The 27,697-nt window shown below is 33.1% G+C and overlaps 2 protein-coding genes and 1 long non-coding RNA gene across 3 annotated transcripts; 1 reads left to right on the forward strand and 2 right to left on the reverse strand.

The window, feature by feature from the left end:
• LOC122598989 lies at positions 1 to 1,022 on the forward strand. Its single transcript, XR_006323817.1, has 3 exons — positions 1 to 86; positions 524 to 575; positions 896 to 1,022. It is a non-coding gene; the product is annotated as an uncharacterized LOC122598989 (long non-coding RNA).
• A 10,333-nt stretch (positions 1,023 to 11,355) lies between these two features.
• LOC122600072 (alpha-1,3-arabinosyltransferase XAT2-like) lies at positions 11,356 to 14,101 on the reverse strand. Its single transcript, XM_043772727.1, has 3 exons — positions 13,910 to 14,101; positions 13,698 to 13,790; positions 11,356 to 12,698 (listed from the first exon to the last, which is right to left on the reverse strand). The coding sequence occupies exons 1-3, from the start codon at positions 14,022 to 14,024 to the stop codon at positions 11,494 to 11,496; spliced, it is 1,413 nt and encodes a 470-aa protein (XP_043628662.1). The 5' UTR covers positions 14,025 to 14,101; the 3' UTR covers positions 11,356 to 11,493.
• Positions 14,102 to 23,901: 9,800 nt separating this feature from the next.
• Positions 23,902 to 25,920, reverse strand: LOC122599623 (small ubiquitin-related modifier 1-like). Its single transcript, XM_043772160.1, has 3 exons — positions 25,744 to 25,920; positions 24,706 to 24,855; positions 23,902 to 24,224 (listed from the first exon to the last, which is right to left on the reverse strand). The coding sequence occupies exons 1-3, from the start codon at positions 25,831 to 25,833 to the stop codon at positions 24,147 to 24,149; spliced, it is 318 nt and encodes a 105-aa protein (XP_043628095.1). The 5' UTR covers positions 25,834 to 25,920; the 3' UTR covers positions 23,902 to 24,146.
• Between the last annotated feature and the right edge of the window lie 1,777 nt (positions 25,921 to 27,697).

The raw sequence follows: 27,697 nt of genomic DNA on the forward strand, positions 1-27,697 counted from the left end.
AGCTCAAGAACGCGAAGGAGTTAGATTTTTGTTAAATTCACAGTTGTGTTCAAGTCATCTAGTCCTCAATATAAGTTCAATCTAAGGTATGCTTTTATCAGTAGTTAAGATTAAAGTAAGCTCATATAAAAACCCGAAGTTCAATCTTGTCAAGATTGAATTCTATCAGTTTAAGATATGACCCGTTTAGTAGTATCAAGTTCACTTTGAAAGAAAATTATATTTGGTAAAAATCAATTATACAGGTTTTGTTTTATATTATCAACTAAAGATTTGTAACAAGCTACTCTTGGAATTTGAGTTAGAATATACATGGATGGTTACATAAACAAAAAGAAGTAATTTTATAGTAAATAAAATTATGTAGACAAGGTGTTTGATGATATGCCTCAAAGAAAGCTTGATTTTTAGAAATGGGTCATATTAGCTAGGGAATGTTTTAAAGCAGTGAGCAGTAGACTAGAGAGGATAGATGATTATATTGTAACCTTCCATGACATGTATATATATGCTTTATGTATAGGTTATACAAGAGATCAATCAAGTTTCACTTAATAGCTAACGGTGATCATAAGGTGAGTAACGGATAGAATAGAATGGTAGGTAATATCCGGAATGCATCTAGATATGTATGAGGGTATGTACCTATCACATTATCAGAAGGTTACTTTATATGGGATTGATCTAGATATCTCTCGTATGAGTATGCCGTTTATTTTATGAATGTTGAATGCATAGAATTACTAGAAAAGGAATTCCTTACATACTAGAATGTGACTCTGAATTTGTTTCAGATCACGACAGAAAGATTTATAGATTATGCATTCTTTATATGCTAGAACCCGTTTACTCACTAAGTATTTATACTTACCGTTATATATGTTTTTCTTTTTAGGTGAGACAAGTGGAGCCCGAAAAGATCCAGGGAAGGGTATAGCTTAGCACTAGCGGTGTTGCTCGTTGGATGGGTAACGAGTATCTCTTATGCCTTTCTTTGATACTAGTTACGCCCTTTTTGTGCAACTTATAAAGTTGCAAGTTTAAACCAGTTGATAACAAGCTTTTTGAACAGATTTCATCAAATATGTAAGGTCGGTTGTAAGTAAGTAGAAATGTAGTTTTGTATCAGTTTGTACAAATGGTTCTGGTCTGAGTCTGATCCTAGTCCTAGTTCTGGTCATTTTGAAACTAGTAGAGAGCTGGTATGTATACCCGTTGTAAACAGGCCCTTGTCCAACTTTCCAGTTTCTAAAACCATCATGTATGTGTGTCTTGAACCTTGACAGTCAGATTGTATGTAAATAGTTCCACTTATGTGGTACTGAATAGATGTCGGGGAAAAGATAAAAGTCGAGTATACTAGTTATAAGATTAAATGTTTCAGCAAGTTCATTGTACAGGATAAACTAGTCATTGTTAGTCCCCCGGGTCACTTCGTGAGCGAAAGAAATTTGATCAGATGGTTTGTCCAACTCATATTTTTAGCTTTGATCATAAATACGAGCTGTATATATAGATTCTGTATAGTTTCCCTTGGTGACCTATGTCAAAAGAAAACCACCTGATGCTTTCGTCTAAGTTCTACTTTAGTTGTGGTCATAAAATGAGAAGCAGACATTTAGGCAGCTTGGGGCCGTTTTCATTGCGAGTTCAAATTAAACTACCTGATGGTCTTGTCCAAACTTATATAGCTTGAGGTCATTTAAACAAAAGTCAGTTTATCCGTTGGTCTCATATAGTTACAATTGGAGATTTATGTTAAAAAGCTACCTGATGGTTTTTGTCAAGCTATATTCTTAGTGTACATCACAAAATAGCAGTTATTTTAAAAGAGTTTCCCTTGGTAGTCTATATCATAAACCACCTGATGCCTTTTGTTGAGGTTATGTTCCAGCTTTTGGTCATAATATGAAAGTGGCATTTATTAGTTAGCTTCATATATTTCTCATGCTTGTTCTTGTCTAAACTACCAGAAGGTTTGAAAGAAAACTGCTTTCTTACCAAAGTCGATCAAGTGGTCATTTTATGGGTTTCAGATTAAAACTATCTTCTCGAGTTTACGTATAGAACATACTCTTCTGATGGTGGTAATTATCGAGTCGTTAATGATCATAGTCTTGTGTTTTACACGTGTTTATATATTACTTAAAGGTGATGTTTATGGCAGAATGTTATACACCTTAAGTAAATGGTCGTTTACCTTATTATTATGAGAATTAACCGGTAATAAATGTCTTATATAAAAAAAAAAATTTCTCGGGCGTTTCAATACTTTACTTATCTGCAGGGGAAGTATGACAAGATTAAAGAAGCTGTGGAAGAAATTGCTTGTGCGGTCATCACCTTGAATGAGTTCATCAATACTGCCAAAGCAGTTTATGACCAAAATAAATAAGTAGGCTATTTTAATATTATGTTGTATGTTTTTCTTTTTTAAGTTTGTAATGTTTTTAAGATTATGAATAAACTTATGTTCTTAAAGTAGACTTATTTTATTAAAATACTTAAAAACATTACAATAGTAAAAGACAACACACAATTCAAACTGTTAAAACACACTTAAAAAAAACCTAAAGCACACTTAATCAAACTAGAAAGTCTACTTCATAATCCAGAACAACTAAAAAGGAACAAAGATAAGCTGTCTGAAGCAGTGCTCGTATCTGAATCCCCTTACATGTTTCTCCCGATATATCTGATGTGCCGTTGCATAATATTGTTCATCCTCTCCAGTCCTCACTTGTGCAATCAACTGGATCCAAATTGCCTCAAACTGTTTGCATTCCTTCCGAATCTTGCTCCAGTGACCTTTTAGTTGATCCTTGCTTCGTGGTCCTTCAGTGGTGTTCGTGTTGAACATTTCAGTAACGTCGTTCCAAAAGGAATCGCCCGGATTATTCATTTCACACCTACCGGTAACAGGGTCCGGTCTCCTAGTCACCCAATACCTCGACAAACAAAGATCTTTTGATTCAGTCCACAAACTTCTAGCCATTGTGAGTGGAATGGTTTATGAAAAATGGTATATGAAATGGTTTATGAAAGATGAGAAGGAGTAGAAAGAAATAAGTTGTGATTAGAAATATTAGTGTGAAGTTGAGAATAAATAGAGGTTTGAAAAAATTTTTAAAAAAAAAAAAAAAAACAAAGCAATCAAACTAGCCGTTTGATTTGAATTAGGAAAAAAAATAGTTTTTTTAATTCGGGCCCCACTCCTCTCTCCCCTCTCACGTTTAACTTCCGAAGCAGCTCGTTGGACGCACACCAAACGCTGTCGGTGCTACTAGCGTCCGGCTCCTCTCTCGCGTTAGACGCACGCCAGATGCGACGTGAAAACTTTATAAGGAGCGGCCTAATAGACCAACTAAAAATATAACATTCTCATTGGTTCAATTAAGTTTTAGAACTAATATTCTTATTTCTATTAAGATTTGGCTATAATGCGAATTTCTTTAAAACTTGATACATCTCATGACTTCGGGAGCCGGGCTTAAAGCCTTAAACTTCTATATGAGCCAAGCGAAAATTAATAAATAAATATATATACATAAAAAATATATATCTACCAATAAGCTAAAACATGATTAAGGTATCCATTGATCGACATGTGGCATATTATTAAAACGACACGTGTCTTTTTAATATATTTTAATAGATATTGGTTTTAAATATTATCATATAAAAGGTTTTAAATAAATCCGTATGTCTTCAAAATCTAATAAGTTCTTTCCTGGTCATATTACAATAATAATAAGAATAATTATAATTATAATTATAATAACAATAGTTTCCTAAATCAATACAAAGCAGAAAAACTAGATAACGTTATTTATAATATAACTAAAAGAGGAGGTTGGGGTACACTTGGTACCCTAATCCCCATCCCTTAGCTTAATCCTACATCCTTATTAATTTTTTAATTTTTTAAAATTAATCTAAATTAATTTACACTTTAGGTTTTCCATCACCAATTTACACTTTAACCCCAATCTAAAACAATTAATTTACACTTTTTGGTTTCCCATCACCAATTTACACTTTAACCCAAATTAAAAATAATTAACTACACTTTTTTGATTTTTTATCACCAATTTACACTTTAACCCAATTTAAAAATAATTAATTATACTTTTTGGTTTTTCATCACCAATTTACACTTAAAAATAATAAATTTACACATTTTGGTTTTCCATCACCAATTTACAATTTCACCCAATTTAAAAATAATTAATTTACACTTTTCGATTTTATTGGTAATCTATAATATAACTCACGTACGACAACAAAAAAAGAAGTTATAATCAACTACAAAAGGGTTTTTCTTTTTATATACTTTGCACATAAATAATCATTATTATTATTTATTAACATTGAATTCTTAAGTTATTGTTATTATTATTTCTTTTAATTTAGTTTGAGGTTCGTTATGACTTTTTCTTCAACAATAAAAAATATGACCACATTAGTTCATCTTGAAGATCTTAAGCCAACACATGTTAACCATCATTTATGACTCCGTGTTGTGCATGTATGGACTGTTTCGGAGTGGAACAACCCGAAGAAATTCAAAACGTTCAAGATGTTCTTTGTTGATGAATTGGTATGTATTTTTCAAATTATATAGTTTACATTTTTAAAATAAAAGAAACTGTAATTTTTTTATTTAACTAAAGTTTAAAAAAATGGGTTAACTGGAATCAATATTTATATGTAGTTAATTTTCGTATGTGTCTTCTTTAGCTTTCGTATTGATTAAGTTGTGATATATGACTTAACTAATCTAAATATTATATATTAAATTTTGTATTTGTAACCTATATTAGCTTTTAGGATTTACGATTATATCTTTCTATAACCTTTTAGATATAAAGTCTAAATTTGCTATGAGTAGCCTTCTGATTACTTTAATATATTGACTTTGATTATTTTGATATCGTTTTGAAAGTAGCTCATTAATGGTGTATACTTAAGATTTACGATTATATTTTTCTATAAGCTTTTAGATAAAAGCCGAATTTTGCTATGAGTAAGATTATGATTATATTATTTTAATATATCGACTATGATTATTTTGAATCTGTTTTGAAACTAGCTCATTAATGGTGTAATTTTTTAGTCGTTGTTATTCTATCAGGGGAAAATGCTACATATTAAGATGGTGTTGAATGTTTTAGTATGATTATTTAGCATGGTGGAACAATTCATCATTTTAGTTTGTGTATGATAAATATACTTCGGATCTTATGAAATACATGATATATTGATATCAATTTTAAATAATACATTTAAATAAAACACTTTGATCCACGTTTTGTTTAGGATTTAACATAACAGGAGATGGCTTTGCAAGGTTTTTGGCTCGACTCTTTTTTTATCAACAATTTGTTTCTCTATCTTTCTTGCATTAGCCGATAAAATCATTTGATCGACGTCTGGAATGTCCTTGGTTGGGTTCCTTTTTTATCCTGAATAATTTCCCTGGATCTGTATGCAAAGATATTTGATTCTTATGGTTAATTTGTTTGGGGTTTATTTTTAAAAATTGGATTAAATACATAAAACACACTAACAGAAGTTACCAGTTTTTTTCATTTTTTTTTTTACTATTTGCAAGGCACTATCATACATGGCTCGGTCAATTGTGAATGGACGGAAAATTTTAGGAGTATTTTGACCGATGGAGTGGCTATTCAGCTAACAAATTTCCAAGTTGATTTCGGTATATCTATTTAATATATATAAATTCAAATTTTTTAACTTTAATTAATATATTTTAAGACTACCCGTCCATTAGACGGACCTAAACACTAGTTATTAATATACAACCTGTATAATGTGAAGGGCTTAACTTGTGGGGATATAATATGAGCTTTTCTTTTTTTCACTCCATTTTGTCGAATATTGCGATTTTCAAGTTGAGTTATTGATATTATCACCCATGGGTTGATAATCCAAAATTCCGAATTATGCAATATTCTATCAATGCTTATGCATGAGTGATGAATTTTGGTTTTTTGTTCTGTCAGCAAAAGTCAACCCATATGTACGCATTTATAAACTCTCGACTATTCAAATTATATATTTAATATTAATATTAATTCAATCAATAAACAATTTTTAAATTTTATAAGGATTTTGTGAGTGTATTCGTGTTATTTTATTTACTATATTGTTCATGGCCTTAGTAATATAATCTGTGGAATATGGATCTTAATTTGTAAGATAATAAATTAATAACAATGATTAATTGGATTATATATATTTAAGTGTGAACTGTTACAAATTTTATTGGTACGCAAACTACCAAAAAAAACTGTTACAAATTTTATTACTTATAAATTTTTATTTTTTCAGTTTAATATGATTTTATTACACTTCATAAATACTTTATAAATAATATTAACATCTATGTTTGTGCAAATTATATAACCTTGAGTTTATGTAATTTGAATATTCGAATAAGAGGAGCATAAAACTTTATAAATATTATATTGTATGGAGTATTCTTTTTAAGAAGATATTAATTCATGTCTTATATGATCACGAATATCATAAATAACAAAACAAACTATGTCTGCATCGTGCACGGGTATTGAGACTAATATATATATATTATAAAAAAAAAAAAACCACTGAATTTTACTTGAGCAAGTCAGAGAATTCAGATGAAGGAAACTTGATAAATCTCATGCTTCGAGAGCTGGGCTTAAAGCCTTAAACTTCTAGACAGCTAAGAAAGACATTACTGATGGGCCAGCCCAATGTTGAAGCTTCGACAGTCGGACAGATGATCTTTGATCTTTTTAGGAGATGACAACCCAACATTTTACATTTATATGGTCTCATCAAAGAAAATTTGCAAGCGTTGCGGGGCTCAATTATCATATTGATACGATTTGATTATACTAGAATAATTACGTTGAATTTGTAACGCCTAATTTAAAACTCATGTGGGTATGATAGGTTCGCTCAAATATTTACGATAACAAGTATATATTTTTTTTAAGAGTCATACCATATTAAGTAAATAACGATTAAGAATTTGAAAATTTTAATAAATAAAATAATGGTACACCCATTTTTGTTTTCTACAGACTTTGAGTTCTAATAACTCGACGGTGTATAGAGGAGGTTGAGATGTAGACAATCTTACCTTTACCTAGGTAGAAAGTCTGTTTCCAAGTTCTAGCTAAAAGTTTGATAATGATTGTACATTAAGCTTTTAAGCTTGTAATTTACTATTCACAAGCATTTGCTTTAATTATTAAAGTATATAATTATGATACAATTAATAAATTAAACATTTCCTAAATAATTTGAAAGTATTAAACATACTAATTCATCTTAACATTTACCATTTTTGTATTAATTAATATACAAATCCTTATTATTTAGGAAAGCTTAAGTTAACTAACTTCACGGAGCAATAGTTTAAACGAAAACGCTAAATGAATCCCTTAAATCTTCATTTAACATGCATAAAAAGATTGTACCTTTCTATATTAAATGTTCACCCCCTGAATTTTATGGTAAATGTACAACTATTTAATCCACCTTAACGAAAGCCCTTGGGTTTCGTTTAGCAAAACCCTAGTTTAAAATCGTCGACTAACCACATTGAATTTATGAGCATCCTTTCCATTTAAAAAGAGTAAAGACCATATTTTACCTATGTGACGGAGATTCGAATCTTGTCAAGTGCAAAGTCATGCTCTATTAATTCCTAGTTGTTGGGGAGCCTAGTGGGTTTTATTTCTGGCACTGTTATCGCCTTGTCGTAATGGAAATCGGTTTAGACAACCGCCTATCCGTTGTCTAGTTAGGACCACATTTGACGGAAACGGGGTTGCTTTTGTTTGAAAGTCACCTATTAAAAGCATATGTTCAGTCCATTAACGTTTACCATCTTATCTTTATATACATTAAAAGGCAATAGACCAAACCCCAATTGACCAATCAAAATACTCCATTTTACTAAATTATCAAATTAAACATATGACTTATCTCAATTTATTGAAATCAACTTATGTTATCTACAATTAAAAGCAGATGTCGATCAAATAAAACTTTCTAGATAAATACAAATATTAGATAAGTTATAATCTAAATAAATATAACTATCAAATAAGTTGTTGAACTTAAAATTTTTTTAGCAAAACTCCATCTAGATTAATACAACTATATAAATAAATACAATCAACTAACAAAACCCCAATTTATATAAATACAACTAATTAGTAGGGCATAAGATATACTCCTGAATACATTACAAATTCTAGCCTCACTAAACATAATTATATAAATTTTTGTCGAACTTAAGTTTTTGAGCAAAACCCCATCTAGATTATAATACAACTATATAGATAAATACATCAACTAAAAGAAAACCCAATTTATATAGATACAACTAATTAATAGCGCACAAGGTATACTCCTCAATACATTACAAATTTTAGCCTCACTAAACCTAATTATATAAAATTTAATTAATAAATCAATTGTTATTAACTATTTTTGATTTTGCATTACCAATTTACACTTTAACCCAATTCAAAAATAATTATTTACACTTTTTTTTCTATCACCAATTTACACTTTAACACAATTTAAAAATAATTAATCGACACTTTTTGATTTTTCATCACTAATTTACACTTTAATCCAATTTAAAAAAATTAATTTACACCTTTTGGTTTTCCGTCACCAATTTATGTATTAACTCAATTTAAACATAATTAATAGTTTATTACATAATGTCTATCTATTAACAAAATATAGCTAAAGTTAGAAAGGTTATAACATTAAAATTAATACTAATTAATATATATATATTAAGTATAAACAATATTTTATACACCATTCATCTTTAATTTAGCATTTAGTTTACATTTGAATATTTCAATTTTTTTTAAGTATATTTTTACATTTTAACGTATAAATATTTTTTATTCCCATATAATTTCTTATATTGATAATGTTATAAAACCCGTGTATTTGATACGGGTCTAAAATTTAGTATTAAGTAAATATATGGTAAGTCTTTACACAGAATGGTTAAATTAATAACGTTGAAACTTTGATATAATTCTATGTAATTTCAAATTTATAATATATGACCGTTATCTAAGATGGACAGATTTGATTGGTTAATAAATTATTAGATAATTTTTGGAAAAAATATATTAAGATAGTTAAGATTAAAATTAAAATTAAAATAAGATGATGTTAGTAATTTATTAGTTTATGTAGCTATGTTTGTTGGGCTAAGTTCACAAATTTAGGTTACTATTATAGACTGAACTTACATTTGCGGTTTACAGAACTATTGGCTGAGTCCACAAAGTTATGACGTTGGCAAAGAGTATTAGGATACAACAATTGCTACAAGCAAATAGAGGTGCAAAAAAAAACCAGTTAACCGAACCGATTCGAAAGTTAACCTATAATTGTAACCGGTTAGTAATCGATATAGTACAAATCGATTATAGGTTAGGAAAAACCGTCGGTTAATAATCGATTTGCACGTTGATAAACGCTTAATCTGTACTACTTTAAGATATGAAAACGAACATGTTTTGTGAATGTTAATAGACGATTAGGGCGTGTTTATGTTTGTTTAAGTGTTTCAGGTCTTTGGTGACAAATTGAAGTTAAATGGATCATTAAGAAGTCAAGCAAAGTCAAGAATCAAGTCAAGAAGTGTCAAGGCAAAAATCTGGAAAACTGCCATTTCTAGAGGGCAGTCTGGGACGGCCAGGAGTCAGTCTGGGACGGCCAGAGCTGCACTAAAAATCCGAAAATTAGGGATTTAATTACTTTTCAGTTTATAATACCTTCATACACGACTTGGGAAGTTACACTTCATAATTTCTCATCTCTGGGCAGTTTCCTAACACACACAACACCCCAATTTCATCATCAAATCACAATTCCATGGAGATTGAAGCCCTAATTGAAGAATCAATGATGCTATCAATGATGAAGATTTTAGGCTAATTCTCTTTTGATCATTCTCATGTGAACAATTATGTAAGACAATTGTATTCAACTTTTCTTATGTTTATGTTGGATTAGATGTTTAATTTCCCATTAGTCTTTTAACATCTAATGTTGTTTGGATTGTTTGAATGATTACTAGTTTATAACCTTGAATGAATTCCATCTATCTTTTGATTTCAATTTCTTGTTAATCAATTATTATTGGAAAAATCTCTTGTGAACTTGTAATCTTGTTAATGAATAAATAATTTAGTTGTGTCAATTCCCCGGTTTTCATTATCGTGAATCATCACAACCTAATTGATTAGTTCTTAGCATTCATTCAATCCAAACTTATAACGAATCATGTCTATGTGATTTCCAATGAACATAAGTTAGGTTATACTTTTGAAAACATAATTTGAAGTATGAGAATGATCCCTTTTATTTAATTGAAGTAATTGTTAAGTTTATGATTAAATTTAGTTTTAATCAAATCAATCAATCAATCGGTTTTAAGTTTCATGTCTACTTTAATTAATTCTTATAACTTGTTTAACACTTTCCCCTGATTCCCTGTGGATACGATACTCTACTTGCCCTAGCTAACTAGTGGTATTTAGTTTTATTTTTGATCGGTTCAACGACATCGATCACACGTTCAAAATCAAAAACCGATTCCTAATCGGTTTTTATTTTTAGTTTTAACCGGTTAATCGATTAATTATATATAATTGAGATTGTTTTCTATTTTATACTTACTACTCAGTACTCACCACTTACTGGGTGATATATATATATATACATGTCGAGATATAAAAAGAAAAATGAAGTCACATAAATCTGGAAAGAAAGAAAAAAGCATCGGAGACCGGAGAAAGAACTAACTGATCACTTCTTCAAGATCCTCCACTGAATCACCTCTTCAAGATCATCAAAAATATTACGTACTGTGTAGCTGTGTGCCTGTGTGTGTATGTGTGTTCCACTAACTGCCCAGTCATATATATATATATATATATACATCGATATATGTGGCGGTTTCGAGAGGTAGATGATGATGAAGAGAAGTGGTGTTATCAGTGGTGTTTGTGGGTAGATCCGGACTGAACAACTTGTTTTATGTTGAAAAAGAAAACCCTTTTTGGCTTATATATTATTGATAGTGGGCGGTTAAAAAAATAACCTTTTAGGTTAACCGGTATTGGTTAACCGATTATTATTAACCGAAACCGATTACAGCGGTTATAGTTTTTTAAAACCCAAACCGGTTATTAACTGGTACCGGTTAACCATAATCATTTTTTTTTTAAATAACCGAAATCGATGACTAAAAAAAATAACTAGAACCGGTTAACTGATATTTGCACCTCTATATGCAAATATACAATAATTGCATATATCAAATACTCAAATCTTACATTTTCGGATGAATGTAAGTGATATAAAATCAACAATAGGATGATAATAAATGTACATAACTATAAAAGGATCATCATGTCCTAAAAGTTGTTGCTATATACGTCCAAGAAGTTTAAGAGCTTCAACAAGAGTACCTTTAAACCTATTTACATCCACCCTTATATTTTGCTTATCCAAATACATTTCCTTCCCAACATAATACCCTTTAGCAAATACCGATCCTGGATCCGAAATAACCGGGTCGCTACGTGGATAAGACTCGATGAGCGAACTCTCATCCGGTCCAATCTTGTAATCCAAGTAATGCAACCCCATCCCGACTGCGGGTCCACCAAAGTAAACCGAAGAAGGCCATTCCAAGGCTAGTGGCACCACTTGTACCACCACCGCACCCGAGGGTAAAAACACTTGGTTTGTTAACCCGGCACCGTGAGTCCCAACTAGGACACTGGCCGTGTTAACTACTTTCGCGAATTTATCCAAATTCGACATCTTTTTGTTACTTCTTACTACCAAAACCTCAAACCCTAAATCTTCCATCATGTCCACCATTTCGTCTTCGTTCAAAAATAATCTTGTTTTTCTACGAGAGACGAGGATCAACGTGGGCGTTGTAGAGCCCGTATTTGTGACATTCGTGATCTTCAAACCGTATGTCGTTTGGAGAAATTTCTTGAATTCTAACATGGAATTTCCTTTAGGAACTTCTGAAGAATTTATGGATAAATAATTATGGAATTTGAGACCAACAACAACTCCCGGAAAGCAATGAACCACACTCGTGTTTATACTCGGATTTAACACATTGTAATTCGATAAGCTAGAAAAAATGCGTGTATATTTCGTAACAAGATAAGGGTTGTAATCCACGAGAATGAACTTAACACGCGATTTGAAGAGACGGGTAGTCATGAATAACGGAATTATGATCTCATTAAATTCGTGAAATAGGTTTCCAGCGAATCCACCGGATGAAAACACGACTGCCGGAATTGTGTAGTTATAGTCACAATATAATTCCGGGCTTTGTGGTGGTTGTTGGAGGAAATTGACCGGAGTAACATTTTTCAAAAGTTCATATTGTGCCCACGCATATGGCCGAACTTGTACACCTTTTATTACTTCATCCTTAATTGAATAATTGGTCCTCTTTGTCGAGATTAATTGTCTAGGCATATAAATGTTCATGGTTTTGGTATTGATCTTTACGGGGTTACTTGCAACGCAAACTAACGAGTGCACGGTCGAATCACAAGCGAAGCCAGTTGTTTCGAGCTTTTGTAGATCATCGGCATCACCTGTAATGCAACGAACAAGCGCAATACGTACATTTGCATGCAATACGTAAAATTAACTTCAAGAATATATGGAGACATTATAGATGTTACTATATATGTTAGATGTATATTGCAAGAAATGATCAAAAAAACTATGTTACTATGCCAACATTATAGATGTAACTGTACTATGTTAAACTTAATAAGTCAAAATTAGATATTTAATATGGGACGGAGGGAGTAATACACTATCACACATATTTCTTTCCATTTTCTAATCAAATATAAAACATTGGAGATTTTTTTTTTTATATAGTTTTAACCGTAAATTTACTCTAATTCTAACCGTAAACTATTGAAATTACCCAGATCGAGAGATTTAATTATCTACCTTTAAAAAGTAAAAGGTATCTACCAAATGAGCTAACCTTACATGGATAACATGCATGTCACCATTAATAGAGGTTATTAATTGACCGTTTCATCGAACATCCAATCAACTTGAACTATATGCTATTACGTGTAAAGATACAAATATATAGGTTAGAATTTTACCCCTTTTAATATAAAAAAGTGGCCCCAAATGAATCCATAATCTTGCTGGAGGATGCTTGTCGTTTAGAGATAATTGCTTGTATAATCCAAATTTTTAGCTAAATTAACTTGTCATTTTCATTTCTAAACGATCATTAAAACACATATTAACTAAATTAACCACATTTTAAATAGTGTTGGCAAAGTCGGCGATCGCAGTATGTGATGGTAGTGGTGGTAGTGGAGGTGACGGTATGCAGCGTATATCTGTTTCCATCTAATCAAAGACGGCGAAACGCCTCTAATCTAAAGGCCAAAGAGTGCGATATTTAAAATGTGAATTGAATTGAAGGTTATTGGAATTCATGCATGATGATCATTAATAACTAATTTATTGTAACAAATTAATTTGCATACTCATTTTTAAAAAGCCTAATTCGCAATGATAATAGTGATGATTTAGCAGAAAAATTAATGAATACTAACCGATAAGCGATTTAAAGGATTGATGTGAAGTATCTTCACAAATAACAGCTAATTCTTCCATTCTAGCATTAAACTTCAACAAATTTCTTGTGCCTGCATTTTATGAAATTGCAAGAATTGAAGTAATTAAATGTTATGGATACGTACAACCAAATTAATTACATATTGAGAGTAGTATGGCGAGCTAGAACCAGCGAAGAGTGTAAACTTACCAAGCCAAAGCTTAATGGGGTCGAATCCGAAAGATTGGGTGTAAAACAAGTAGATGAATGTAAGTAAACCGATTATCTGAGTTGCACCACAAACCACCCTTCGATGCCCCTCCATTATTTCAAGAAAAGATAGTTTTTTTTTTTTTTTTGGATCTAAATAGAAGTGGCCAAAAGAGGAAAAGGATTACTCGAAAGCAAGAGGGCTTCCATATATAAATCCAAGAAAGTTGGGCCAACTTTTATAGTTTTATCAATAAGCTGGGTGTTACTAATAATTTCGATCCGGTCGCTTTCGACTTCACTTCTACACTTCTATAATTCTATTTGTATGGTGGGAAATAAAGATATAAGAAAATACCACATGTTAAAAACATAACTTAATAGAAAATTAACTACTACTCTTAGATTAGAGTAGAATTTGATGCATATGAGGCATCTCTATCGGATTGGGCCAGTCAATTATTCATATTCATCTTATTTTTATCCTTTTATTATAATTCTTTTTGTCGATTTCTTTTTTAATTGTTTATGTATTGTTTGTATCTCACCTATTTTTGTATTCCCCTTTTGTTTGATGGTTATTTTGTATAATTAAATTCAATTCATATTCATATATTTAGTTCGTCCAGTTATCATAAATAAAACAACTTACTGTAAAAAGTTAGTCCTTAATTTCCAAGACAAGTTTTTAATGATTCGTGGTAAATTTATGTGCAAATAGACAAATAGTCACAAACCCTAGTCCTAAGTTTTTGGTGCGAATGGTTCATCGTTTTACGAGGAATCTTTGATGTTTTTTGATATGCCTTTGGGCAACGTGTCTCAACTCGAGACATATTGGAAATACGACAAGCGTCTTGGCGTTTTGCTCATTGTGGTTCATTGCCTAGAATGGTGTTGTATAGAGCATTGTAGTATTCTACGAGGAACCTTTGATGTTTTTTATATGACATGGTCTTGTTTAGAAGGTTTAATAGCACTAATACAGTTTAAAGACATAGTTTTGCGCAGAATCTTTGATGTTTTTGATATGCCAGCGAGGCAATTTGTGTTTACTGGATGGCAACGAGGCAACGCCCGATCCTTAGTCTAAGTGATTGAGATGAGACATCCGGTAACTTTAATAATAAGAAAGTCATGGGTTCAAGTCTCACATAAACAAACAAAAAAAAAGTTTTATCATGTTGTGCCAAGAGGGTTTCTTGGAATATGATCCAATAGTAAAGTGGGGTTAACGAGTGAGGTTTCATTTCGAGAACAACGAGTCTATAAATCACAAAATCTGGCCACTATAAATTAGCCATAAGTTAAACATCTCACCAGCGTATATGTTTAATGTATTATGGTAAAGTGCGGATTAACAAGTGAGGTTTCAATTCCAGAACAAAAATCAAATAACTGGCCACACTATGAATTAGCCAGAAGTTAGACATCTAACCGATGGGCATATATGTTTAATCTATTTGAATGATTTTTGGTTTGAATGGTTCATTGTTTCACGAGGATACTTTGATGTTTTTGATATGCCTTTGGCAACGTGTCTCTACTCGAGACACATTGGTAAAACGACAAGCGTCCTGCTCATTGTGGTTCATAGTTTAGAATGGTCTTGTATAGAGCATGTTGGAATAAACATGATTCGATTCGAGTGATGAAACATTCCCAATCGTCCTGTGGAACCTGTAAGAACATTAAAGCATAATTGCTATTGATTTCGGGTTCCCATAACAAGGTGATTGAGTAACAATGAGATGATAAATTCGGCTGAAACATGATGCATGAATTTAGAGAGGAGAGACACATGAATTTGTGTGGGATTATGTGTGTGTGATTAACCTTAACTTAGGGTTAATTACCCTCTATTTATAATGAGAGTAATTACACATTCAACCCTTTAGTATTTACACATTCAACCCTTCTGGTGTTTAATGTATGTATCATTAATCCTCTTAGTTACAATCACCTAATGGGAAACCCTATACTACGTCTCTAAGAGTAAATACGCCCATCATATATTTACCTAGACATAGGGATTTCAGTTATTGTCAATTATCATATCAGGAATGATACATGATCAGTGACGGTCACACTAACGTGGTTCCAACATTCTCCCACTTGACCGAGCGATCATTTATCTATGAGTATTCAAATAAGTTCCGGAATAATACTCATTTTGTTTTAAACCGAAATCATAGCCAATAAGTACAGTCGTAGAGAAGAACATCAACTCAGGACCCCCACTAGTCAAACTATGACTCAAATTTAAAACTAATAAGCAATGATCAATTGACTAAGACAAATTTTGTTATGTAATGTCTTTACACTATTATAAGCTCGAAGTGTAACTAATAGACAAAGAAAATCTGAATAAGGAGGAAAATTTTAATTAACATAATAATAATGACCAATAAGTACAACATGCTATCATAAAATGTCTTTAAGTAAGCCTCATCTTCGATACGTATCCTACGAAGATTTTAGGAGAAAGACCTTCGGTCATTGGATCCAGTAGCATATTATGTGTACTTATGTACTCAATACAAAGAACATTTTCCTCAATCCATTCACATAAAACAGATACTTTGTATCGAGATACATCTCAGCGCCAGTTGAACTGTTACTGTTCAAGCAAGTTACGGTAGCTGAGTTATCACAGTAAAACTTCAATGGTCTAATAATAAAGTTGACGACTTTCGAGTCCACTGACCAGGTTCTTTAACAACATCTCATGACATGAAATTATGAACGTTCAGACATCATGGTAGACGTTGCAGTCAGTTTCTACTTATGACTCCGTCAAAAGATAGGTTTGCCAGCTAATCATGAATATACATTCAGAAGTGATTTCTTATTGGAATTCGAACATCCCACTACTTCTAAGTTGGCACCTCTCCTATAAGTCAATATGTAGTCTTTGGTCATTTGTAGATATCGTAGAACCTTTTTAGCCATTTTCCAATATGCTGATATACTTAAATCCCAAGCATACCGTCAATGTAAGCGATATCTGGATGAGTACAGACCTGAGCGTACGTAATGCTCTTAACTACTTACGAGTAAGGTATCGTCCTCATTTGCTCTTTTTTTAATCTCAATGTTCAGACTTTGGAAACAAATCACATACGTTTCCTTTTACTAATAGATTTATAGTGGGTGTGCAGTGTTGCATGTTATGGCGTTCTAAGATATGTTCAATATAAGCCTTTTGAGAAAGAACTAGAACATCATTACGCCTATCCCGATGTATTTCGATACCTCTGACATTAAAGGCATCACCGAGATCTTTTATGTCGACATTCTGCGAAAAGTAACGCTTCAACTCATGCAACATATCCAAGTTGTTATTTGCAAGTATATCATCCACGTGCAAAACAAGGATTGTAAATTTACTCCCACTGATCTTGAGATAGGTGTATTAATCCACTTGATTTTCTTAGGAAGTCTTGTCCTCTTATGACTTCATTAAACTTAACGTACCATTTTAGTGATGCTTGCTTCAACCCGTATATGGACTTATTCAACTTGCAAATCATGTGCTCTTTACTTTATGGAACTTCAGGTTCACATGTATCCATCTTAATGCAAGTTCGCATTTAGGAAAGTGGTCTTGACATCCATCTAATGTAACTCTAAATCATAATGAGATACGAATGCCATGATGATCCTTAAGGAATCTTTATGAGACAGGAGATAAGGTCTCTTGATAATCGATTCCTTCCTTTTGAGTAAAGCCCTTCGCAAATGGTTATGGCCTTATAGCGTTTGACGTTTCCATTCGGGTCTAATTTGGTTTTGAAGATCCACTTACAACTTATAGATTTGGATTCTTCAAGAAATTCAACCAAGTCCCAAACGACATTATGCTATATGGAATTAAGCTCTCAAATTATGGCTTCATTCCACTAAGTGGCATGATCGCTATTAATGGCTTCTTAATAAGAGGTAGGATCAGTAAGTTTTCCAATGTCCTCAACTTCAGATAAATAATGAAATCATCAAAGTTATGGTCATGAGTGACTGAGATGATCTCGTGAGTTGATTTTCAGGTTCAATAAGGAAGATGTTTTAGCATTAGTAGTGAGATGCTTTGCTTTAGCTTTATTAATAAGATGCTTTAACATTAGTAGTATTCTAATTAGGAGGTTTAGAATTCTGATAGAGAAGGTGGATCAGTGATATTAGGAGCAGCGTTGGGTACAAGAGGAGTTATCGGAGGAGTAATAATAACCGATGAGTGGTTCCCCCCGCTTCTTGTACTTCCTGCAAATCTTAAGTTATGATTTGTCGTGCTCCCACTGATCTCTTAGTTCTCGAAAAAATATGACATGCTACGTGTCAATAATGCTAGTAGTGTAGGAAAGACAGTAAAACTAATAACCGATAAAGAAACAGGTAAAAGATTTAGGATTCAGTTTCTTTAAGTTAGGGTTATAAAGTTATGCTTTGGCAGAACAACCTCATACGTTCATATATTTTAAACTCAGTTTCCCTTCTGTCCAAGAATCTTAATGACAGATTCTAATGGAACTCTTATTGAGTATATGAACAGCTGTGCGTAAGGCCTCAGGCCAAAGGAAAGTAGGTAAGTTAATGTTGACAAACATACTTTTCACCATGTCTATTAAGGTTCTATTTCTCCTTTTAGCAACAGACTTTCGTTGAGGAGAACCAAACATGATATATTGGTTAATTATGTCTTGTTCCTTTCAAAAGTTATGGAAAGGATTAAAAGCTTAAACAATATCAATATGTCAACCATAATACTCACCTCCTTTATCTGATCTCACAACTTTTATTTTATGATCAAGTTGGTTTAAAACCAAAGTTATAAGATCAATAAAAGTCTCTAAGGGTTCAGATCAGATATAGGTGCATATAACATGAATAATCATTAATGAATGTAATAAGTGATGTATGTTCCGAGATGGTTGCGGGATAGGGGCTCCTAACATCAGAGTGAATTATTTCCAACAAGTTGGAACTTCTATTGGCTCTTTTCTTAATCCCTTAAGCCATTGAATACATGTTTCAAAATCACAAAAGTCAAGAGAATGTAATATTCCATCCTCTATGAGTCGTATCATGCAAACTCGTGAGATGTGACTAAGGTATTTATGCCACTACAAGGAGTAATTCTCTTAATTAGTTAGGTGATTTTGTCTTTGTTTTAGTTATGTCATCAATATTAGGAGACAACAAAGACTGTGAGAAATTATGATCTAGTTCTAACTTATACAACAATCCATTCAAGAAACTATGACCAAGGAATTCATTATTATGAGTAATGGCAATCTCGTCGTAACCATGAATTATTACATAACTTTCAAGGTCTTAAACTAGAGAAATAGATACAAAGTTTCCGAGAAATTCTCGGTACACATAAGGTATCCACTAGTCTAATACACTTTCAAGTGTTTATATGTAAATCATAAGTCTCCATGGTTTCGACATATAAGAGATCAATCCTTCCAACTCTAAGCTTTCTTTGGTCATGTGATAGCTTCTGAATTGTATAGATACCTTATGTTGAGTTAATCACATGAACCATAGAACTAGAATCACTCACACATGTATTAGAAGATAAAGAATCAAATATTACATGAAATAAGTTACCTTTCTTAGCTAGCAATTCCTTGAAATTAAGACAATCTGAGCACAATGAGAATTTGCAGTTAGGATTGCTCATCAAGGACTTAAAACTAGAGGTAAAAGCACCATGATTAGCCTTTTGAACTTTAATTTGCAGTCTTATTACTGTTATATCTTTCCTCTTAATGGAATTAGTAGTGGTAGTAAGGTGAACAAATATAGGTTGGCCTAACTTAAGGCGACCGTTTTCTTGCACACACATTGCTATTCGTTCACTCATCAACCATTTATCCTTCAAAGCATTATATCTAATTTTTGAAGGTATTGGAATGAGCAAGCAATGAGGTCATTATAAAATGCATAAGAAAATTGTCAGAGACTTCCATTTTAGGACTCTTAAACTTATGAGTCATGTCAGTCATATTCATTTTGTGTTCACAAATACTGCTATTTCCTTTGTATTTAAGCTACTTGCATACGCCTTATACATTCCCTCAGATATTATGATTGATGAAGTTCCTGACCATCATTAGTGACAAGTGACTTGCCTTTCCCACTTTCTTAAAAATTCGCTTTATGAGCTGCGGAAAAGTTAGCAGTAATAGCAGTGGGTTCATTATGGCGAATGACATAGTCAAGGTCTAGCATCTCCAGAGTTAGAGGTAATTAATCCTTTTATAAAGCAAAGTTTGCATCAATAGGCGACTTAATGCCTAAGTTAGGTACTAGAGTGAAAATAAGGAGGATATCAATTTATAATACAAGTAATAGAAGATTATTGAAGTAATGCCTAAAACTAAAGGCAATAAAATTTTAGTGACATAATTAGCTATCTAAGACAGACTAAGCAATATCTATAAAACTAATGGAACTAAAGTAATGCCTAAACTTAACTAAGGGCTAATAATAATGTTCCTTATAATAACATAATTAGATATCTAAGGCTTACTAAATAATGTCTCTAAAAATAATGGAACTAACGTAATGCCTAAATACGTAAGAGGCTAAAGTAATGTTCCTTAAAGTAATGAGACTAAGACCATTATACTAATGAAGCCAGTGATAGGTAACCTATTGTAAACACCAAAACAATAAGTTGACATAAGACTCCACTTAGATTTATATCACCTTTGGGCAGAAGTAACTAATATCTAAGTACACATGAGCATTAGGGTCATGCGGCACAACGCTTATCTTTTGCCCTTTGGGCACAAAATTAAGAATCGTGTATCTTATGCATGAAAAAATATTCCTTTTAGCACACAAAGTGTATTAAATCACCTTTGGGCAGAATCAATATACTTAGTGTTCATTATCCAAAAGGAAAAGAGCGCACCATGAGAATCATATTTGACCTTTGGGCACAAATGATGAAACCATGTACATTAGTGCGAAGCCCCCACACATTACGGGGGTCCGGGGGCAGCGCCCCTGGGAGCGGGGTCCAAGGGGCAGCAACCCCTGGCGGGGTCCAAGGGGCAGAGCCGCTGACTGGGGTAAAAATGTCTCAGAAAAAATTATTTTTGAAAAATTAGAGACAAATTCAGCCACAAAATTATAGGGTAAAATAGTAAGCACGAACACATTCATCAGCTAAGATCGTCTTCAGTATAATACGAACTTAAGTAATAACTTATGATAAAAGTAAGTACGAAGTTAAGTAATAGTTCATGATAATGTAAGCACGAAGACATCAGTAAGTCGTGATGACATAGGCACGAAAACATCATCTAAATCGTGAATAGTAAGCACGAAGATGTCATAAATCCGTGATGATGTCAGCACGATGAAGTCATAAACTCGTGATGACGTAAGCAAGGGTTAATTACCCTCTATTTATAATGAGAGTAATTACACATTCAACCCTTTAGTATTTACACATTCAACCCTTCTGGTGTTTAATGTGTGTATCATTAATCCTCTTAGTTACAATCACCTAATGGGAAACCCTATACTACGTCTCTAAGAGTAAATACGCCCATCATATATTTACCTAGACATAGAGATTTCAGTTATTGTCAATTATCATATCAGGAATGATACATGATCAGTGACGGTCACACTAACGTGGTTCCAACAGAGCATTGTAGTATTCTACGAGGAATATTTGATGTTTTTTATATGGCATGATCTTGTTTAGAAGGGTTAGACAATAAAAAAAAATCACTATTACAGTACAAAGAAATCCCTTGGATCGCTTGGATCAATTCGAAGGTCCTTTTTTTTGGGGGGGGGGGGGGGGTCAACTTCTAAAAAGAAAATCCATTGGATCGCTTGGGATAGGGTTATTTCTCCAATTGATTCGGGAGGGCTTGGGTTGGGTTGTCTAGAAACAAAAAACCTTTCTCTTTTGTCCAAATGGTGGTGGCGGTTACGTCTTGAACCCAATAGCCTTTGGGGGCAAGTCATTCATGCCATTCATTCGACCTCAAGGAACTGCTCTCCTATTCCTTTCAAGCCTAACCAGGTGGGTGCTTGGAAATCCATCGCGGGTTTAAGCTCCCACCTAAATCAGTTTGACGTTGCTCTTGAGTGTATAGTTGGAAACGAGCAATCTCTCAGATTTTGGACTGACTCCTGGCCGGGCAACAAACCGTTTTACTTATCCTTTCCTGAGTTATACAAGCTTGAAAAGTATAAAGGTTGTTTGGTCAAAGATCGTTGTATGGGTGAAGGAAAGTTCTCACAATGGGAATGGTGTTGGATTCGCCCTCCCTCCTCTGCGTCGGAATTACATCAGCTGTAATGCTTACTTTCTCAGATTTCACAAGTTAACTTATCCGATTGTGATGATTCGTGGATATGGAATCTTGACCCATCTCGCCGCTTCACAGTTAAGTCACTAAGAACCCGCCTTCAGCACGCTACTTATGGTCCCAACCACTGGCTCTTTCCATGGAACAAGATAGCTCCCCTTAAAGTTAACGTACTTGGTTGGTGCATCGAGATGAACCGTCTGGCTACTTTAGATCAGCTTCATCACAGGAACATCTCAATCTCATCCCCGGTATGCACACTATGCAAGTCACATAACGAATCAGTAGAACATTTGTTCCTTCGGTGCCCATTTGCAGATTCTCTATGGAGTTTCATTCTATCCTGGTGCAAACTCCCTATCCAAAAACCGCAAAGTCTGAAAGATCTCATGGTATTCCACAAGCACACCCCCTTTCCACCTAGCAAGCAATATCTTTTTCAGCTCACCATTCTAGCCTACCTATGGACCATTTGGAAGGTCAGGAATGAAAGCATATTTTCTAATAAAAGTCCATCTTTTCGATTTGCTATCAAAGAACTCAAAGGGACGAGTTTCTTCTGGCTAACAAATAGATCTCATGATGATAGCATTAGTTGGACTCAATGGAATAGTTTTAATTTTTAATTCTCATTGTACTCTGTTTTTCTTTCGTATGACTTTTATGTCTTCATAGCTTCTCACTATGATTTCATATTAATAATACTTATTTTTGAATGTTCAAAAAAAAATTACAGTACAAAGACATAGTTTTACGAATTACGAGGAATCTTCATTGTTTTTGATATGTTGTTAGGGAATGTGTGTTTTCTGTCTTCTTGAATCCAAGTGATTGAGATGAAACATCTAATAACTTCAATAAAAAAGAGGTTATGAGTTTAAGTTTCACATGAAAAAAAAAATAATAATAATAATAAGGCTTATGATCGGGTGGTCATAAAGTGCGGGTTAACGAGTGAGGTTTCAACTCGAGAACTAATCTTTAAATCAAAGATACACGAGCTAACCATAATATGCCCATGATTGTTTTAGAACTCTTTATGAGAGGTTCAAACTAATATCACTTTGTGAAAATATCTGGCCACTAAGCCGCCTTTTGTTAATTAAATTAGGAGGATACTTTTGGTTTTGCATTTGCATCAACAGGGTAAGGATGTATTGCTAGTCTGCTACACAAGGGTAGATATTTTATTGATCATGCATGAATTGCAATAAACCTTCAAACTATAAATTTCTGTAAGATGCTAACATAGCCCAGCTTTGGACAAAACTACAATAAAACAAGATCTTCAAACCCCCACAGTTCGGCCGAACTTACCATGAAGAGTAACACTTGCAAATCTCACGTTAGGTGCTCCTCGTGTTAAGCAACGACATCCAGATTCCCTTTCCAGCAACCAAACACAGAGGACAGCCCCCAGATTTACAAATATTTCTTATTAATACCAGAACGGCAGAACCAGATCAGGAACAATATCTCTGACTGTTACGGCCAAGCGTATCACTAGATGGCCACAAAAATGGTTCATTTTCTCGAATATCCTTTTGAGGTCATAGGGTGCAAGGGAAATGGTCCACGTCAACATACTTTACTAACGTGATCCACAAATACGTAGTATAATTTACAGTGACACACCATTAACATAAATTTAAAAGAAAACCGCAACTAATACCAGCACAAATCTGTAGATTCACTGGTTTCTTACCATAAAAATACTTCAAACAAGATAGCATATACTGTATTAACATAAGACAGCTTAAGGTGATTGAATCCTATGTGAAGTTTTAACAGATTCTCAAACCTCAACATCAATAGTCAAACATAGATAACAACCAGCTTCAGCAAAGTTCAGCCGACATTTCTACAGCACATACCCTGAAGCATAGAGTATTCTACATCCAGAAGTCGCCAGAGTTGCCTCCAGTTTGGTGCAGCATTGCATCTATCTCATCACCTTCTTCCATTTCAAGCTGAAACGGAACATATTAGATGTCAGTAATTAAAGTGGCAATGTCAGCTCGTTTACACATAAACAGATCAGATCCGGTATTTTAATGGTAATGGTACAAGACTGGCATGATAAAAAAATGAACAAGTCAAATTGATCAGGTAAACAGGTCAAAAGTCGTTTTGATATTAATTCTAATGCAGATATCCTCAATAGTTCAAATTTAAAGTAATTATAACATAATCTAATAACAAAATTTTTGTTATGATTAAGACATTAACTGTTAACAAATTTCAATGAACTGAAAGCATAGGCGATGGTGTGGTGCCCTGCCATTTTAACCGGCCTAAAAGCTTGTTATTTGACCTGTTACCCAGCCCGATCATTGTGATTCTGTTCAGCAAAGTCAGATAAAGAGTATATGTAACAGACAAGGTTGGAACACACTCGTAGATATTTTAGCTTTTGTTTGTATGTGTAAGAGAAAGAGAGAGATAGAGAACCTCATCAGGAGTCTGCTCCCCTCGAAGACGACGGCCATCAAACAAGAAAGCAATAGAATTAAGCTCGACAGATTGTCGGTCACAGTATGCATTCATAAGCTTCTTCAGTTGTGTGCTCCTTTTGATCCTGAAGAACACTTCATTACCATCCTGAAAACACAAGGGACATACGCAAATGAGTCATCACTTAAAATGAGAAAATATGATATCAAAGAACATCATACGTGCAAAGATTGCAGAAGTGATCATGTGAAGGACTTAATAAATCACACAGTTTGCCCATACTGGGACTCCACTCACACCTGTGTCCCTACTGACACTTAAACTCATGGACTCTTTGTTAGTGGCTACCTCGATGCTACTAGGCTCAAGGCCTGTTGATCTAATCTAATCTATTCTTAATGGACATATTGTCGTTGTACCCTTCAACCTTAACAACGAGGCGTCTATTTCCGATAATGAAAAAAACAAAGAAAACTATGTGCAGTTGGCCAACTTCAAATGATTTCCGGTGAACTAGTTTAAGCAGGATTGAAGTGAAACACTTTAAAAGTTGTAACGTAAATCCACGACAAATATCACATTCCCCTATTTCCCTCAAATCCCTATTCCACAATATCCTGTAACCTCCTCCTCCTCATAAAGCTCTTATCTTTAAACATGAAACGGTAACAACCACCAAAACCTAGTCTTATATGTGAACATTTTACTCCTTTTTCAACACAAATTGAATCCTAAATCCGAAATAGTAAAATACAAACAGATAGGTATATTTTCAGTCCATATCCTTACATTATGACACCGCATCTACAACAAATTCAATTTCAATCCCCTAACTACCAAGTCATTCTTATGTTTTCGTTTGACATGATTCACAAACTATACAATATGCAATAAGAGCGATTATTTTTATTTTTATATCCAGTACTTCATAAAAATCCTGGCTAACAAAATCCTAAAAATATAATAATAATAATAAAAAAGATAGTTCAGTATTAAAAAAAAAAGATCAAAACCCTAAAAGTAATTATAATAGACCTGGCCTTTGACTTTCAAATTAATATGAACGCCGCCTTGATCGCCGGTGCCGGGCTTCTTCTCTTCTTCATTGTTGTTCACACCTGACATGTTTTCCGGCCGATTGATTTGACGGCAAATTTAATTTAATCAGCGTCAAATACACGCACCAAAATAATGTGTTTTTTTGAGGGACTGATACTTTGATAATGTGTATTTATATACTCGTATATTTTAGATAGGGATAGGGGTATTTGGTCCCTGTAAGTTCATATGTCTACCTTTAAAGTACATGTAATTTTAAATGATAACAACATAACCCCCCTTAACAAAAAGATTGATTAATGATTATATTTTATATTTTTTCTTTCAAAATTCAAAACTTATTATATAGTGAATTCCCCTTCTTTGATTTCAATTTATCACTCGCATCGTCTCTTTCTTTACCTGTCATCCAAGGTTTTTTTGTGAAGGTTTATTTACTATAACATTTTGCTTCTTTTGTTCTGTATCAGTTCTCATAGCATCATTATTGTCCTTCCCTGCACTCATGTCGGTTTGATTTCAGTCCGTTGAATACTATCAAAAGAAATTTTTGTTGGGTTATATAACAATTTATCAAATCAAATCACAAAGCACGCAAACCCGTTGTGTATATCCCTTAATTCGAAACCCCAACAATTGAATCACCAAAACTCCTTGGTATTTGTTGAATACAAGTTGGAAACAAATAAATTGTTTATGCCGAACTAAAGATTCCAAAGCAATCACAATTAAAGTTAGCAATTGATTATTTAGTTCCATGTGAGAATTCGAAAGACACAAACCGAATACCCTTAAAGGGTTCGGTCGAATGGAAAAGGGAAAAGAGAAAGAGAAGGTTTTCATAGGTGAAGGTATATTAAACCCTTAGATTATAATCCTTTATATATAGGTATATATTTAGGGTTTAATAACTTGGTGACCAAGTTTAATCAAAGCCCTAAAAGGCTTCTCAAAACCGGCCCTCTTTAGGGAATTAGGGTCCAACACTAATTTCCTAATTTCACATTTAATCCTCCTTCTAATTAGTTTAAATACAATTAATCCTTTAACTTATTTAAATTAATTATTTCGTGATCAAACTAATTAATAAATTACATTTAATATATTAATTAATTATAGTTACATTCGTGTTGAACGTGTGACCCCGTAGACTTAAATACTTTTCGGACATACGTTCATTTTACGTGATCATATACCTACAATTTTAATATCACGTATATAAATAACGTAAAGTAATCATTAAATGTAGAATAATAATATCACGTATACAAATAATGTAAGTTTATAGGGTGTTGAATTATTATAAGTAGTATATATATACATGAGTTATACTTGTTTACTTCTTCTTTTTTAAAATGGCGTGTTAATTTGTTAGTGGTTCAAACCCTATCAGCAACTTCCAAGCGAACAGTAGGTTAGCGGTTGGAACCTGAATGAACCCTTGGAGATCAAGGGTACGATAACACGGCTTGCACATGTCTAAAGAGGTAAATGCCCGAAACAATAGAAAATTGAGATTCGATCCCTGGTCTCCAAGTCAACATCCCCTCCCCTAGAACCTCCAAAGAGGGCCCTAGATGGCCACTTGTTTTATACAATTTTAAAGAGTTTTACATAAATGGGTGGCAACCTTCTGGTTTCATGTACTATCTTGGTACCTTGAGCGTATACCACATAAAGCTCATGTCAGTTAGTCATTATTCTCACACATAGATCACAACATGTAGTTTTTTCACTTGTCTTGGCAAACTTTGAACCTATGATATGCATGTGGTCACGTAGTAATGATATTAGCTTTCACCCGATTAGTAGTTTTGTAGAATTGTGTACATAATTCAATGGGGATACCCAAGATGATGTGTTAACATCATCTTGGTTAGATGATGTTGCTCTCACAAACCATAAAAATCATGGGGGCTTTTTGACATGT

This window comes from Erigeron canadensis, chromosome 5, assembly GCF_010389155.1.
Source record: "Erigeron canadensis isolate Cc75 chromosome 5, C_canadensis_v1, whole genome shotgun sequence".
Taxonomy (NCBI): Eukaryota; Viridiplantae; Streptophyta; class Magnoliopsida; order Asterales; family Asteraceae; genus Erigeron; species Erigeron canadensis.